The sequence below is a fragment of the Gallus gallus genome, chromosome 2 (genome assembly GCF_016699485.2).
Source record: "Gallus gallus isolate bGalGal1 chromosome 2, bGalGal1.mat.broiler.GRCg7b, whole genome shotgun sequence".
Lineage (NCBI taxonomy): Eukaryota > Metazoa > Chordata > Aves > Galliformes > Phasianidae > Gallus > Gallus gallus.
The window spans coordinates 48,006,184-48,024,740 of NC_052533.1; the positions used below are offsets into that span (position 1 = coordinate 48,006,184).

Below are 18,557 nucleotides of genomic sequence, written 5' to 3' on the forward strand. Positions count from 1 at the left end.
GTTTCAATACCTTTTCTCCACTAGAGCTCTCTTTGAAAAGACATTTGAAACTCACAAAAAAAAAAAAAAAAAATTCATGATCGGTAATTCAAATCATACACAAAGCTTATAAAGAAGGAAGAACATGTTGTATCATTCTAGAACAACAACAAAAAAAATTAACTGCATAAACACAAAAGTTCTTTTGCAGAATTACAGAAAGAAGTTGAGCCAAATTCCAGGAACAGCATTCACCTCACCTAACGTTAGATGTGTGCACATAAGACATTTAGATCAGAGCTAGCTGCCCATACTCTTTAAATCTAAAGAAAAAGTGACACTTCTGGGGCAATGATCAGCAGACGTGTGAAGTGAAACAAAAGGAAATTCTACCCCAAAAGTGTATTAAGCATGCACAAGTACACCATTAAATGCAGAACCTCAAATTTCTTTCCTTGAAGCCTCTCAGTTACAGACTTTAAATGCTATTTGTAACTTAGCTACAGGATACAAGCTCCATTTCGACAGCCATTAGGAAAAACAAGGGGAGCAATTACTAGATTCTTTGGTGGCAGGAGCTGCAAAAATTACATATTGGGAAAAATATCCCAAGTGTCTGCAATGACTTTAGCAGTATTCTTCCATCACGTTATTTTGACAAGGCACAGGAAATAGAAACAAGACCATAATTGAGATACCACTTTCACTTTGGGCCAGGACTAAAGAATTGTAACATAAACCTAAAAATCCGCAAGAAATCCAAAAGACAGACAGAAGTTCTCATTATGGAACTTACTTTTACACAAGATCTGTAGGTGGAAAGGAAACATCAGGAGACTGTAACCAGAAATACTTAAGGAACAATCTCACTTCTAGCTCAGGTATGTCTAGACATTTATTTTTCAGTTCTTCAAAAAGCATTTTACTCCTCAAAATAAGTGCTGTATTTTAAGTCTAGCAGAGAAAGCCTACCTTGTGTCTAAAGTGAAGAACAAGATCCCGAGGAGACAGACCTGAGACACCAAAGGAACAGCGATTACTGCAGTTTAATAGCTAGTAGAGATACTAACATTAATTCCTGTCAACTTTTTGTGGGGGAAGGGGGGTACGCCCATTATGCATTCTATGTGAACCTTGGTTATTGCAGTAGCAGAACTCATAGTACCTTCTCTCCTTTGTGCAGGTGAAATAGTTAAATTACAGTGAAGACAATAACATGATTAGTCACACTCTGAGTTACTCCCGTTGGCCGCAACAGCATTATGAAAACACTAAACTAAATCCTACATTGCACTTTCAAAAAACATAGATAAGAGTCATAATAGAACAGGAGATTTCCCAAATAACAGACAAAAGATGTAGCACCTCAAAACACAGTCTATAAATTAAGAAAGTGCTGTTTTCCAAAAACAGCTAAGCAGACATTTGTCAGACTGACAGGTCAAGAAGTATGACGACTTTCAACTCACAACTAACTTCTATTATGAAAGCAACACTGCATTTATTTGACATTTCTTTAAATCCATAAAGAGAAGCATAACAGAATGCTGTGCAGGCACACTGACCTCTACGTTTAATCTGTTAATGCACATAAGCAAATTAGCTAAGGAAGGGAACACGTTGATTAGCGTAACGTTATCCCTGCCACTTGTACAAAAAAGCCACTTACCAAGATAAACTTGTGACCCTTCTAACAAAGTCCCTCCCAAGGAACTGTTCATATGATCATAAAGTTCCTGCAGAAGTACGGACAAAATCACATGCACAAAAAAATGAAACGAGGTCATTAATGGTACGCAGTCATACAATATCCAGTATTAAAAAAATTGTCTTATTGAAGGATTTCAATGTCTTACTCTAAAAAGAAAGTCAAATTTTATTAAGAGTCAATGGAGAGACAGGTTGAATATCATGCTCATTCTTCTATTTCAATACACATCGAATTTGTAATCTGTCATGAGGGTCATATAGGTCCTCTAAGGTATTAGAAGAGCTGAATAGCTGAATGAGCTATGAAAACGAAATACCTGAGCAAAACCACTAATTAAAAACACTGAAGTCTGCCGCTATACACTGAAGGCTTTGTTTCATACAGTTATTACTTAAAAGTTACCTTTAGAATTGAAATTTGTGAGAAGTCTTTTTCTTCAAAATATGCGTGAGTAATGAGCTGCAGCTTTGCCTGAAGTAACCCATACAAAGGCTTGAAAGAAAAACAAATACAAAAGCAAGTGAAAAAAAATCAGTTCAGTTGTTTTGAACATCAGTCTTCTCCCGTTCTAATCTTGCAATATAGTCACTTTACTCTACACAGAGTTCACGGGAGGAAAGTGATAGACCTGAATTCTTAGTTGCTAACTTACAACATCTTTCACCTGTGCTCATTTTAAATTATTCTAACTATTTTGATTCCACCTGTATATACCATACCATCACTGAAGGTCTTCCCGGAAAAGTACTTTCCTGTTTAAAACACTGCTCATGCAGCTGTAATGGCAGCTCTTTCTTCAGCTTTAAGCACAGAAAATTTCTACTCCCTGCCTGGGGAGTAGCAGCTTTTGCTAAGTAAGTAGTAAAGATGCTCCCTCAAAAGAAGAACATACTATTTTCTGTGATCATCTTAAAAGCTCTTTCATGGCTGATAATAGCCACTCCCTCAATAATGACACCTAAACTCAAACCCCTATTATATATGAAGAATTAGTAGCGCTTAAGAATCAGCAACAATTTGAAAAATAATGTATTTAGAACCAAAAGTTCCAGAAAAAAAAATATAGAAAAGAAATAACATTTAATACATTATTTAGCAGTGTTTTGAGATTTGAACATTCTTACCAGCTGACTGAGAACACAGACACTTTTCTGCACTGTTTCTCGGGTGATGTCTGCTTGTCGTACTTTTAATGCCTAAGAAATAGAAGCATAACAGCATAATTACCTAAACACACTTCCAAAAATAACTGTTTCACAGCTCAAGATGCCACATATTCCCTACTTAAACAAAATCCCAGATTTTCTTCAGTGGTTTTTCAGCCTTCAGTGGTGGAATACCCAAATCACATCAAAGTATGTTTTTACCAATTACAGTCAGAACACTGATTCTGCAGTTATGTTCTCAACTCACTGAGCACAGCATAAATCCAAATACAGCTGTAATGACTGGCAGAGGACTGTTTGAAAGGCACTGCTATGAGTAAATAGTCCTGGAGCAGCCCAGAAGCAGCCCTGGAATAGGCAATGGCATTTTTAACGCAGGGCAATGTACCTGGAGAGAAGCAGCCACAACAGCTAGCTCTTCTCTAACATTATCTATGAAAATGAACTGCACTGTAAAGTCTTCACCTGAAAATAGTTTACTTTATACTCAAGGACTTTCCTGTAAGCCATCCATAAAATAAAGGACGTATTATGTCCAGGAGGAACTCCATTCTCAGCCAGACCAAATGGCTCTGGTAGTCAAGAGCAAAACTAGAAAGGGTAAGGGCAGAAATGCAGTAGTGGTTCTAATTGCACAAAACAGTGTGTGGATTGCAGCCCACACATCAGAAAGCCAGATGGAAAGGGTGCTCGAGTTTTTATATGAAACACACGCTGTTTCTACTTTCTCCAAAGAGTACAATTTAAACAGCCATTTTAATTTGTTAGTGAACAGCATAAACTTGAAGTCAAGACACAATAAAGCCATGTTAAAATAATTGTACAGTTAAATAGAGCAAGACTAATCACAGAATAAACGTGAAGACCAGCTGTAAAGATAGTGAGTAAACTAAAATCAACATTAAGTTCAAAAGAAACAGAACTAAAACCCACACATGGAAAATTTCTCCTATAGCATAAACAGATACTTGAAATATAACTAAGGTGTGCTAAAGACAGAGTACAAAATTTGCATCTTCTGAATGCAAAACTAATTTAGCCCTCAAGGCCACATGGCATTCCAGATTCTTGGCATGCCACTTGAAAAGATTTTTATTTACTTTTCAAGAAATTTGTCATATCTCAATTGTAGTTATGTAGACTACTGCTGGTGCTACTTTTGGAAAGGAAAGTAAATGTACACAGTTCTCAAGCTCTGTAGCTACCTACTATGTCCATTTTCATAGATAGTTTTAAAAGTAAGCCGACCACATAGTTTGAATGTTGGTGTTAATACAAGCCACTGAATTTCAGGATTATTAGTGCATTAAGCCTATTACTTCAGTAATATTATTCATAGCTTGGAAAGTTACCTTCGCTTCTATCTGCCTATAGCAAGAGACACCATATACTGTGGTTCGGTCCCCACATCTTGGTGGCAAATGGAAAAACACAGTATCTGTGAAAAAGAAAAGAACGTCCCATAAGTCACTAACAAGTGTAGTTTTCTTGTCACTGTTACTTTCTTTATAAAAGAGTCATTGCTGAAACATTGGTGCATATATTTTCTGAGATTCTGGGGAGAAAAAAAATAGTTATCAATACAGCTATGCTTGCATCTAAATTAGTTTCCAAATTGCATGGTACTTCATGGGAGAAGCTTCAGCATTGCTAACGTGGATATTCTGATGGCCTCACATTTACCCTAATCGAGCTCCTTTATAACCCCACTGACAGATGTCCAGAAGCAGCTGTTGACAGCACAGAAGTGCCACTGAAACCAACAGCCATACAGTTTTTCCAATTCAGTATAAAAGAATAAAGACAAGGCATTGGAAGTGAAGGCCCACAAAACTGGTGGGACAGAGTGTACAGCAGGACTGCAATGCAATTAGGAAGTTAATTGCAATGAAGGTAGGAAAACAAAACAAAACAAGGAGGACATACACAGCTGAAAGGTTAGGTTTGCTGATAACCTTGCTAAGGCAGATACAAGGTACAGCACTACTATGCTAGTAAAAGCTGCTAATTCACACAGTTGTAGGATTCACAGAATCAAAGAGGTTGAAAGGATCTCAAGAGAGCATTGAGACCACCCCCCTGCTAAAGCAGGGCCCTACAGTAGGTCACACAGGCAGACATCCAGATGGGACTTGAATATCTCCATAGAAGGGGACTCCACAACCTCTCTGGGCAATCCTGTCACCCTTACTGCAAAAAAGTTCTTCTGCATGTTTGTATGGCACTTCCTGCGTTCACGTTTTAGGCCATTACTTCTTGTCCTACCACTAGACACCAGGGAGGAGAACCTGGCCTCATCCATTTGTCCCCTACCTTCCTTTCAATATTTACAAACATTAATCAGACCCCCCACTCAGTCTTCTTTTCCCCAGGCTGAACAGACCCAGGTCTCTCAGCCTTTCCTCATGTGGGAGATGCTCCAGGCCCTTTCTGATCTTTGTGGCGGATTCCTTGCTGGACTCCTTCAAGGAAATCCATGTCATCTTGAACTGAGGAGCCCAGAACTGGACACAGTTGTCTAAATGTGGCCTCACCAGGGCAGAGTAGAGGAAGAGGATCACCTCCCTCGACCTGTTGTCCACCAGAACACAAATACACTTCACTGTGCGAGTGTAACATGGAAAAAAAAATAGCAAGAGCGAGGCTTATGCCATGAGATATATACATACACACATTTGCTACTACTGCCAGAAGTCGCTATGTCATTTTTCCTTTTCTTTACATATTATGATTGTTTGGCTTTTGAAAAGTAGAGTAAAACCTGTTCTGAAATCAAATAATACAAAGGAAGTAAAATGCTTATAACAAACTGAACAGAATGGATAACTTCATATGTATCAAGTCCAGTGGAAAGAGGAATTGTGTATTAAGAAACTATTCCCTTGGATAAGCGTGGAGATATTTCCTGTACCATGGCATCCTCTTTGCAAAAAGCGTAACTGTCAGTGCAAGTTAGTTAAAAACTCTGAAGGAAATACAAATGTAGTAACAGTTATTTTATGCTTACAGGAAATTTATCTGAAACAGATTTGTTCATTTCAAATTTGTGTGCATTTCTGCCTACAAACCACAGTGCTCTACACCCATTTTGTTGTCACATCTTGCCTTTTTTTTTTCCTTGCCAAAAACACATGTTGATAATCTCTTAGTGCAGCAACGAAACTGCTCAAAGTTGAGCATTAATTGAGATGATGCTGAGCCAATAGAGAACAGACAAGTGAGGCTACATATAATTTTCCTAGCTTTGAATGTAACATACTGTTCATTACATCCTTAGCAATGCAGAAACAGAACAAAAATTATGACCTGGAGCAGTCAGAGATACACTTAGGGCTGCTAGGGAGTGGCATCACATGAAAGTATCACTCCATCTTTCCATTCTGCTGACAAACACACTAAAGGCCCTACTTTTTACAGTTGCTACTTTACAAAACGTCATTCTACATACACAGAATGACTTGTAGAATCACTAGAAGTTAGTGGAAGAACCAGATATATGACTACATCATACATTACCAAAGCTTAATTGTAGAGCTTCATTTTTTCCTTACCTCAAAACTGGATTAGGTTTTACTCAAGAGTTAATTCATGCCTCAGATAATGGCTTGAAAGAAAGCTGGCAGCCTTCTTCTGCATTAGAACAACGTAACCTTTAAGGTGAATTTTTGATGTCTGATTTTTTCATGCAGGAGATACACCTTTATGATCTATTTTCATTTTCATCTCTAAAGTTTTGTATCAATTATTCTGCAGCTTAAACAAGAAGTACAAGAAATCCAATAGCAAAGAGAATAGTTGATCAACTGTTCAGATACTAGGGTTTTTGTTTCAGTTACAGTAGAAGCCTGTAGGAAGCCTCAACAAATGCAATTTCCTCTTAAGTTTCTCACCTTCCTGGTAGTTGTGAGCACCATCAGGTAAGGCAAGAAATGGCAAATATTTCCATTCCTCTGGTAAATTGTGGCTGTCATGTCCTTCTCCAGGAATCAGGGGAGGGTAGGAGAATTCAACCTAAACAAACAAAGAAACAAAGAGGAAGCAAAGGGAGAACACATTATTGTTAGGAAACAAGCAAGCTTCTGTAATTGAGCCTGGCATATTTTTCTTTAGCAATGGCATAGAAGAAAGCTTTTCTTCCTACTAGCATTCCTTCACTCTTCAGAGCACCCATGGATGGGCTCATATGCAGTCTGATGGCAGGCCCTAGGCAGATTTGACTTCTACAGTGCTTCTATCCAGCCTAATATCATTTCCTCAAGAGATACACAAAACAGATGTTAAGAGAACGTCACCTTCTTCCCTGTATGCACATATCAAGCAGCACATTGCTGCCCCTCCAATATCAGCAGGGGTCCTTGCTGGGGCACATCCTGAAATCAGATTTGGCTTTTCATTGTCTCAAGTCTTCGTGATGAGCTAATGCTCTATCACATGCAAGCCTGTATTTTACCCTAGTGGATACACCCTGCTGGGTGAAGCATGGCTGGATGGCCGGGCCCAAAGAGTTGTGGTCAATGGAGCTGAATCCAGTTGGTGGCCAGTCACAAGCGGCGTCCCCCAGGGCTCAGTGCTGGGGCCGCTTCTGTTTAATATCTTCACTGATGATCTTGATGAGGGGATTGAGTGCACCCTCAGTAAGTTTGCAGACAACACCAAGATAGGATGGAGCGTTGATCTGCCAGAGGGGAGAAGGGCACTACAGAGGGACCTGGATAGACTGGATCGATGGGCCAAGGTTAACAGTATGAGTTTCAATAGAGCCAAGTGTCAGGGCCTGCATTTTGGTCACAACAACCCCAGGGAACCCTACAGGCTTGGGGAAGAGTGGCTGGAAAGCTGCCTGAAGGAAAGGGACCTTGGTGTACTGTTGGACAGTCAGCTGAATATGAGCCAGCAGTGTACCCAGGTGGCCAAGAAGGCCAATGGCATCCTGGCTTGGATCAGGAATGGTGTGGCGAGCAGGACTAGGGAAGTCATCCTGCCCCTGTACGCGGCCTTGGTGAGGCCTCACCTCAAGTACTGTGTTCAGTTTTGGGCACCTCAGTACAAGAAGGACATGGAGGTACTGGAGCAGGTCCAGAGAAGGGCAACGAGGCTAGTGAAGGGCTTGGAAAATCAGCCCTATGAGGAGAGGCTGAGGGAGCTGAGGCTGTTTAGTCTGGGGAAGAGGAGGCTGAGGGAAGACCTTATTACTCTCTTCCAGTACCTGAAAGGTGTTTACAGTGAGAGCAAGGTAGATCTCTTCTCACTGGTGACAGGTGACAAGGGGAAATGGCTTCAAGTTGCGCCCAGGCAAGTTTAGGTTGGACATCAGGAAACACTTCTTTACAGAAAGGGTGGTTAAGCACTGGAATAGGCTCCCCAGGGAGGTGGTTGAGTCACCATCCCTGGATGTGTTTAAGAGCCGTTTGGATGTGGTGCTCAGAGATATGATTTAGTGGAGGGTTGTTAGAGTTAGGGTACTATGGTTAGGCTGCGGTTGGACTTGATGATCTTTGAGGTCCTTTCCAACCTGAGTAATTCTATGATCTATGATACTAAATAATACACCAACAGCAAAATACTGTTTTTAAAGATTTTTTTTTTTATGTCCTTGATCTCAATGATGCAGCAAGTTTTCCACATCTACTAGAAATGCCCCCTTTTCCTTTTCAAGAAGTCCTGCCTTTCAATTTCACTTTTCATTTCTTTGCCTTTTACCTCTTTTTCCTCTATTTCTTGCACTATAATATCTGTCTACCATGGCTCCTCAAAATTAGTCTTCACACTATCATCCTTTTTTTTTGTTTGTTTCTTTTCCTATGGACTTCTGAGTTTCCAGCCACTTTCAGCAAGTCTTTATTTCCAGACATACATATCCTAAATTACTGAACAAAAGTATAGGCACAGGTTTATCAGTAGAAGAAACTGCTGCAGCATCTCCTCTTGGAAGACACTTGGCTAAAGCCTTGTCAGTTGTAGAATGTATAAATGGAGATTTATAACTTGTAGGAAACAAAAAGCATTACAAAACAAGCACACAAAGCCTTAACATTAGAAGGATGATAAAATAACTATACTATGAAAGATGAAAGTATCAAAGAAATAGGAAATAAAATAAGAAGTGAAATTCTTCACCATAACACATGGTGTCACTCTTTTCACAACTGATGCCACCTGGCTCCTGTGTTCTTCTCATAACGTGAAGTTTGCTGAAAAACTACTTAATCTTCTTGATTCTAGCTCATAACAGCTCAGGTGCTATCACATACCTCAAGCAACAGGGATTTCTACAGGCTCCAACAGTTCCAAATTCATCATACTCAACAGGTATTAATGACACCACTGATAATCTTGTTTCATATCAGCCTGTTCCTTTTAAAGGTAAACATCTTAATACAGGGATTTCTGCATTAACGTATATATAGGCAAGAGAAGATCACAAGACAAAGCAGAATTAAGATTGCTTAAGTGCACTTAAATAATCTATTTTACACATAGATGTTATGATACATCTGATTTACATGTAGTAATACCCCTCTCTTTTCCCAAGACGATCCATATAGGGAACTCTCAAGTTCCTTAGGAGGAATGCCATTTGTGTAGCTTAATATACTGCAGCCTGGGGAAGTACTGCCTCATTTCGTGTCAGCTGTAGGAAGAAAAAGGACAATTCAACAGCAAAGACAGCATGCAATGTCCTGGAGAACTTCCTTCTAAACCTGCCTCCAACTTCAGAGTTCCCAGCAATTTCATTTCAAAGCAGTTAAGTTGAACTCTTCCTCAAGTAGTCACCACAGGTGGGAATCATATCATCCAACTACTTATCAAAAAGCCAGAACCCCAAGCCAATTTTCCTAAGCGTTCTGCAGTCAGAGAAAACAGACACCTGCAGTGGATGATTCATCCAATCTGTTTCTTTCTATCATCTCCAAAGAGTGCGAGCTCAGGCTCGGAAGCCGAATTTGCAGATGAAAATCACCTGAACTGTTCCTTATCTTCTAGGCATCCTGCTTGACTTCTACAGAGCAATTTGCACAACAGCATAAACTGCACTTAGGAACGTTTTGCAAATAAAAACATGATTTCAAAACCAAAGTGTTATAAAACATTGAACAGTTTCAGAGAACAACAAAAAATACAAAGATCCTCATATAAAACAAACCACAGTTCTTGGAAAAACTTGGAAATGAAAACTGCACATGTAAAAAAAATAAAGTAAATGGGGTAGAGAGAGTCTCAGCTATATTACTTCTGAATTTTTGAACAACAGTCTTAGCAAAATTATTTTCTCAGGCTGTATGTGCCCACATAAACATGCGCTTCAATTTCCTTGTTCTTTGTTAATACATACATGCATTACAAAAATCATCTGCAAATAAGAGAAAAAGTCTTTGCTACAAAGTTCTGTATTCAACAGGAACAAATACATACAAGTATTCTGAGTTAAATGCATGAGCAGACCTTACAGTTTTTATCCCTTCAAATGAATTTAAGAAGTGTACTCAACAAAGTGAAATTCTCATTCAAAACTGAACTCCTCAGAGACTTCAGAAGAAGCTATATAAAAAAAAATAATGAACCAGTCTCCACTCATTTGTTGCTCTTTCAAGTGTCAGGGATCTTCATTATAGCTGGAAATATTGATTATAACTGTCAAAGGGTTTTGACGGCAATGTTTTCTGCCTGTTCCAATAGTCTTCTTCTGAATGTATTGTGCTCCTGATGGATTTTAGAACTAAAATCAGTACAGAATACTGTAACACGATTGAATGGAGAAATAAATATAGACTTCACTCCATGAAGTATTTCAGCTCCTGTGGATTATCAAATTAAAATAAAATGCTAAAAAACCCAACCCTAAACTAAATAACAACCACATTTCTGGAACTGACATTTGTATCTTTCTGTAATTCTGCTACATTAACTTTTGTTAAGTTCTGCTTTTGTTAAGCAGTTTTGAATCCAACAGTTCGGAAGCAAAGCACCTACTGATAAGCAGTCCTTTCTCCTTTGAAGAATAAAGAAATTCCTTCTCTTTAAAGAGATTTCCTAGCCAAAATAAGTTTGCCAGATGTTCACTAACCTGCAGTAAGAAATGAGTGTGAACAAAGAAAAGCTTCTTAGTTCCAGGAACAAAGATGACAGATTTTCTTTGAACAAATGCATTGATATAATCTCCTACTAGATGACAAGTACACAATCAGAAGAAAGGTCGAAAAGACTTGGGTAAAAAGAGGAATTTCCAAAAGGTATGTGCATGTCCATCTATCACACTCAAACATTAGACAAGTAGTCTTCACTGATATTCAACAAACTTTTTATTTAGGGCAGGTTGTTTTCCTTATATACAAAGTGTTGCTAAGAGACAGCAATCACAGCAAGAGTAACATCTTCAGTGAACATTAACCAGCGGTAAGTCAACATGCTGGTGAGTCAGTATAAATTACAGACTTCCCATACTCCCCACTCCATTTACAGTCACATATTTGAACTAATCCATTTACAAGTTAACTCTTTCTACTCAACAGTGTACATTCTCTTCAAATATTTTGAAAGATCTCTCTTCAGAATACAATTTAAAAAAAAAACTGATCCCTAATAAGTTTTTTTCATTAATTCAACAAGGAGTGGATTTAAGTTTAGATCTCTTGAAAAATCTGAAATATTTAAAACAACAGTATTATTTAAAACACAAGAGTGCTCTTAGTGAGTTGCTGAACTTAAATTACAATGAAAGAACATACTTCAGTCTAGGAATAAATTCATGATCTCTTGATTGCTTGTATCAATAGGTAGAACAACATGAGAAGAAGAAAACTGGTAAAAACACTCAATGCATTCCTACTTAGAACTTTTTCCTTCATAAATCATTTCAATCTATATCGACAATATCAGCTCTTCCAATCTCACTTAAGAAGGAAAAGAGGAATAAGAAAAACAGGATATTAAATACTGAGGATACTACTAAGCAGGAATGACCCCCTCCCCCCCCAACTCCCAGCCCCTACAAATTAAAATCACACATGAAAATTGACCTCTCATTTCAAATAAGCCAGTATTTGTTCCTCACTCAAAGCTGGGATTTCTGAAAGATTTTTTCTTGATACCTTAGACCAAGCATGGACATGTGCAGAGAAAACCAGTGTACCAGTGATTTTATCTGAATCACTGAGACAACTGCAGCATGCAGCCAAATGAAACTAGGCATACTGTTCATCTTTCATTAAATCAATCAGATTTATATGTCAAACTTTTCTCATAAACATGACAGAAACAAGAGATAAGGATCTGCAGATGGAAGAGCCTATCTGTAAATCAATAATGCCTATGGTGTAATATAATGACCTCTAACAAAAGGTTTTTTTAATATATACTTTCATACACTTATATATATATATATATATATTTTCATGTGTCCGTATATCTATTACATACACACAAATGGCGGAGAGAAATTCATATATTAGAAAGCAGTAGGGCATTGCATTTTCTATCCTTCCAGTTCTTGAAACTTCCCCATGTGGCCCTATCATCAGAGCTCTAAAGCAATCACTTACACAAGTTCTCAGACACCATTTGGATTGCTACAGATGCACAACATAACTACCCACATTTGCTCAGAAAAACCTCTAGGTTAGTAAAATTTTTAAACTGAAGCCTTCGTACTCACACTCTTCCCAGAAGAGGAGCACAATATTACTGCAGCACTTCCAGTCTAGAAGGCCTGCTAGGGAACTGTGTGCTAGGCCACTCCCTCACTGAAACAGGGTAACCCTCAGCTTCGTTCCTAAGCTACCTATGCCCAATACAGCAGCTGCTGTAAGGCAGGATGCACATAGCCAGTGTTCCACCCACACAACCTGCTGCACCCATGGACGAGTAAAGAATATATCCAGCTACAGGGACTGGGGGCATTTCCAGCAGGAGGGAGACCACACGTGCTTGGCAGGGAGCTGGCAGATCACAGCTGAATCACAGGATATCCTCAGCTGGGAGGGACCCACAAGGATTACCAAATCCAATTCCTGGCTCCACGTAGGACCACCCAAAATTCAAACACTATGTCTGAGAGCAGCATCCAAACGCACCTTGATCTCCAGAAGCCTGGGGCTGTGACCACTGCCCTGGGCAGCCTGTTCCATGCCCTCTGGTTCTCTGGTGCAGAACCTGTTCCTAAGCCCCAACCAGACCCCCCCCCCTCCCTCCCCGGCACAGCTCCACACCGTCCCCTCGGGCCCTGTCGCTGTTACAGAGAGCAGAGCTCAGTGCTGCCCCTCCGCTCCCTGTGAGGAGCTGCAGCCGCCATGAGGCCTCCCCTCAGCTCCTAATGTTAAGGCAGCTCCTTATTTCTAGGAAAGCTGAGGACTAGAACAGTGGGTATGCTTTAAAAGCATAGAATATTTACTCTTCAGTTTAGAAGCAGCCATTATGTCTGATCTGTAAAGCACGTTGCTGAACTGATGCAGTCAAAGTGAGCAATCACCCTGTCTTATAAGCCAGTGAGCATTTGAGCTCCTTATCACAGGGTGCCTGAGTGTCCCATAACAGCTCTCAGTTAACAAGCTCCTTCCTTACACAGTAGTAGTATTTGGTTTAACACTGAGCACGGACAAACTCAGCTCTCTACTAAGCACAGGGAGCACAACACAGTAGCATCCTGAACCACATAACATGCTCTGCTCTATGGAGCACTAACGAAGCATGCAGCCCCATACACTATTCCCTGCATACTACAGCTGGTAAGGAACTTGCTCTGATTTTTTTGTATACACAACTCAGCAAGCTTTCAGAAGCAACATGCCTGCCTAGATGTAATACTTTGGCACCACATACGAATGGTGGGACGGATTACCACAATTAGACACAAACCACGAAACAAGGCAGTGCTAGGACAGGAAATTATTGTATCTGCATGTAAATTGATTGCCAACTTTGTAAAAGCAGCAAGAGGCCATATTATCAGTATTGGAAAACATTGTGAATTAGGCAGTTAAAAGGTGCAACAGAAATACAGCTTTTACCGATCCAGCATTAGATCATTTATTGAAGAGAGAAGTCAAGATTCCAGGTACAGAGTGCCACTCACATAGCTACTAGGATGGATGACATGGCACATGCAGAGAAGAGACTGACAACAGGATGAAAGCGGAAGGAAATGACAATGGATGGTGTTAAGCAACTAACAAAAGGTATTTAGGAAACTTCTCAACTCACATCAGGACAACTATGGAAAAAACGCTCAGTATGGAGCCCTTCAAAGAAATATTTTATTTCCTGTATGTTAATAACTCAAAACACAGCTCTCTTTAAAACCTGAAAAACTCAAAGAAACAAAACAATTACATCACACCTGGAAACCTTCCTTGAACAACAAATACAAAGTGTTGCATAAATGGGTTACACAGACACGCAAAGACTCCCACCATTAATTCTGCAGAAGAGATTAGAATCTGTGGTATGGTTTACAGAAGTAAAGTGTCAGATACTAACTACACTGTGTACTTTGCAATGCATTGTAAATTTAAAACCATTAGCATCCCACGCTAATTTGAGTAGCCTTTCTAATAAAGCTAAAAGGCTTTTGTCAGAATTTCTACCTGCTGAGCATAAGCTAATCTTTGTATTTCCACTTAGAGCTCAACACACTGTAGGCTAATTTTTGACACTTGTAATCTTTTAATGATGTTAACAGTAACAGACAACATGTTCATAATGCTCCTTTAAATGCTTAAAATGTTCCTATTACAAGCAGGGAACAGAAACAAAGGAGTTGTGCTCATGTTTACAGGCTATCATCAGTAGAGCCAGGAACAAAACCCTTCAAATAGATTTCAGTGTAGCTCTGTTTCAAGGTACTTTTTTTGTTGTGCCTGTAAAAGGCCCTTATTTAACCACTGCAGAAGATCACCTGTTGCACTATAGTGCTTACTGCACTCCCCCCAAAACCAAAGACACAAGAACTTGAAAAACACGAAGCACACGCAGCACTTACATTGTTCTGACAGCGTTAAGCAAATCTAATAGAGGCACAACCTATTTTAGAGGTCGGTAATTCTCTCTTGGAATCGAGTGCTATAATTAAGGATACAAAAACCTGGAAACACAAGCAATGTTCCAGTTCACAGAAACAGCAGGCTTAACTCGCTCCTTCCTTAGACAGCTCCTCATTCTGCAAATGACTTCAAATATAACATGCCAAAAGTTCTGATGATATTCTTCTGACCTCTCATATGCTCTCCAGACATAAGTATAAACAGGCCACATGCACTGATTGCTCAGGTACTGCACACGCTGATTTCTGCAGATCGCAATAAGCATTACCTTCCACAGCTAAAGTATCTGAAGCTCTCAAATTACAGGATAAGAACATACATAATTCAAGAAGGTAAGAAATCATCTTCCTTCTTCCCTCTAAAATATCAAAATATATTCAGACACTTAAAAAAAAAATACGTATCAGTTTCATTTATTTGCACACCAGGAATAGAATTTACAGCCAGTCAAGACAGGAAGAATGATCTTCAAACAGTCCACACAAAACCACTCACACAACACTTGGGAGAAAGCAAACATGGGGTTTATGTGTAGATATTAAAATACTCAAAAGTATTTCAAAGGTCTTTCAGACAAACATTGGGATTCCAAGAGAATATGCATTTCTGTATTTACAGTAGTCCACCACTAAGTGACATTAAGAAGCCATTCTCCACAGTGTATAGAAAATGGCAGCCTATGCTGACCTACTGATTTCACAGAACAGAGATCTCAAGCAAACAGAAGTGCCTGGTAGCATGATCAGTCCAAGACACACACGGTACTTCTCTACAGTACAGTTAGAAATTTGTATGTTTAAGTAAATAAAGGGCAATTTGGAACATATTCAAGCATTCCAGAATACGCTCTAGGCCACGCTCGCTCATTGCACAAGGACAGATGTGACATGCAGAACTGCTCAGGACATTGCGTGCAGAAAAGCCTGGTTTTGTCCTACTGCTTCATAAATGAGAAGCTGGATTATAGGCCACAACTGGTGACAGTGGAGCCTACAGGCTTCACTACAGATGGAGACCAAGTTTACACACATTTAACAAGTTCATGGCCTTGTAGCAGAAGCAGAGGATCAGGTTTCTTACACCAGATTAGGTAGTGCAGTAGTAGAGGGAGCTTGAAACTTTTCAAACATTAGTCAGTGGGCTAACTGTGCCTTCTGTGCAACTCCTTCCTTTCAGTTCTTCCTGCTTTGCTGAAATCATTTTTTCTTCCTCTCCTTTCAAAGAGAACCAGTTTTCATTTTAACTTGACCATCAAAATGAGTCATTCTGTTATAGTACTAGCATATTTTAAGCCTATCTGCATTGTCAGCCTTATCTCCCTGCCTTGCCTTACATAAATAAAACTTAACATGCAGAGAGCTCAAACAAACTGCCCAGCACACAGGAGTTCCAGTGGAGAATTACACTTCACTTCTCTCTACAAAGCTATCACCTAACTCTACAGATGTGCACTTCACACATTCTTCAACACAATGTACACCAATTTCAGTCAATTTCTGTTCAGATCAGATTTTTGCAGAAGAGTTCTATCATGTGGTAAATAAGAATTTTTTACACTGTGTTGCTTTCAAGAACTTAAAGACATGTAAAGGCAAATCAAGTTCTTTATCTCTCACTCTAATGACAGAATCCTTTCCCTTTGTTTCCTCTCGAATCAATAGCCATCATTTCAGCTCCTGAAAACTACCAAGGAACTCAGTACCAACTGCTCCAGAAAAAATGGCATGAACAGTCCTGAAATCTAAGTCTTAAAATCCTGCACTGAAGTAGGAAATCACCAGAGCTAATCAAGAGCCAGTGATCTGGACTGGTACCCTATGGCAGCAGTTAATGAACCAAGGAGCTACAGATGCTCTGAAACAGATTACACTGTTTCTGTCTGGCTCTCTAGAATAATCAGTTTATGCTCAAATGCTTTTATGATCTATTTTAAGGATTTCTCTCCCTCTCAACTCCTTTCTCCACCTTTACCCCTGTTCACACTTGAACTTCGTAGACCATTTAGACAAACATATTTTATTTTAATCAGAGAACTATTCAGAGCATTCTTAATTAGGTAAGGAACGTAGTGTCATGTCTTCCAGGTTTATGTCAGTGGCAGCCCCTCTACTGGAAGGTCTACAGAGTACTACTTTACTGTGGGCTAGAGCTATTACAGCTGAGACAGTATGAGGCCAACAACAAAATACTGTGAAACCACTTTCATCTGTATTGTTTTTTCTATGAATCATCTTGAGACATCTTGCTTGCCCTGTGTTCTTACAACTAGGAACTATACCATACACATGAAGGATACATATTGGGTAGTAAAGAGCTGAGAAGCAAAGATGATCTGAGCAGACAATCGAGGAATTTAATCTTTTTTTCTTAATCATTACTAACTTTGTAATTTCTGGCTCTAGATTTGTTTGCTTGCAAAAATACATATAGCTTTCCACTCATTTTTATTGGATCTTCAGATAATTTCCTCATTTTTCCTGTATGATATAAGTAGTAAACTAAACCAATCTAATCACAAGCAAACTACTATTAAGACACAAAAGGCTAAGAAGGAAAGAGATGTAGTTAGCGCCTTCTTGTGGGATCACAATGACCTGGTACCTGGTATCTGTGTCAGTGAAGCAAAGTTTTCCTCCACAGGGCTTAATTCATTTGCATCCTGTATAACTCAAAAAGCCTGTAGAAATTACTATCAAATCAAAATACAGTGCTTTCTATCCGTGATGACACAGTGAGCAACTACATGCAATGAAAGGATGTGTTTGCTATTCATTTCTAGATGTAACTACTCTTACCAATACCAAACAGGTATCAATAAAGCAACTTCTTTGGACTACTTTTTAAATACTAGTCATTTCATTTTAGATAAATGAAAGTCACAACTGAATACTATACAAGATCTCTGCACATTTCACAATTTCTGCTTTTATTTAAACAAGTACTGATGAGGGTTCCCATACCAAGTCAGCCTGTACTTACAAAGGAAAGAAACTCATCAAAATGCATGCTTCAAGCAAATTATCATTCCCTTCTTTAATAGGCTGGATGAGAGCACGTCAAGTACTATAAGGATCTACATTACAGCCAAGCTTCTCCTCCCATTCTGTAAGCACACTGCCATAACTCCATCTCCCTTTTGGCAAAATGATGAGCTAACAGCACTTTTGGAATATTTCCCTGGTACCACAGTATAATTCAATAGCTAATAGGACCAAATGAGGGATTTAGGGACTGTTAGCAAAAACAAACAAAAGCACACGGCTTCTTCAAAAGCTCACTCAATACTTGGCTGGAGAAAACTTCTTAAAATTAACTTTTTTAAAACTTTAAAAATGTAGTGCATAACTTTTACACAGCACAAAGTCATCTTCACAGTGAGGAGTAACTCCAGGTTTAACAACTACACAGGATACTAAGACCTCAGACTAAAGGTATGTATGGTAAACCTCAATTTTCTTACATAACCATACTTCAAAGGGAAATCAGACCCAGTGTATCCTTGAAAGGGGCATGTAGAAAGAATGTAGCATTTGCACTATGAATCAAGAGGCACATGGAAATGGACAGATTCCTTGGATTTCACTCTTTCTTAAAACAAATGTATCCAGACTTTTTTTAAGCCAACACAAGAAAAAGATGTTCTAATACATTTCCAAATCATACAAA

At 39.1% G+C, this 18,557-nt stretch overlaps 1 protein-coding gene across 1 annotated transcript in view; it reads right to left on the reverse strand.

The window, feature by feature from the left end:
• AVL9 (AVL9 cell migration associated) overlaps positions 1–18,557 on the reverse strand; it is a 35,934-nt gene that overhangs the window by 12,554 nt on the left and 4,823 nt on the right. The window contains exons 2-7 of the mRNA XM_418848.8: positions 6,747–6,867; positions 4,209–4,294; positions 2,815–2,886; positions 2,093–2,182; positions 1,649–1,715; positions 952–992 (exon numbers count right to left, since the gene is read on the reverse strand). Coding sequence (XP_418848.3) covers positions 952–992; positions 1,649–1,715; positions 2,093–2,182; positions 2,815–2,886; positions 4,209–4,294; positions 6,747–6,867 — 477 coding nt within the window. The remainder of the gene's footprint in view (positions 1–951; positions 993–1,648; positions 1,716–2,092; positions 2,183–2,814; positions 2,887–4,208; positions 4,295–6,746; positions 6,868–18,557) is intronic.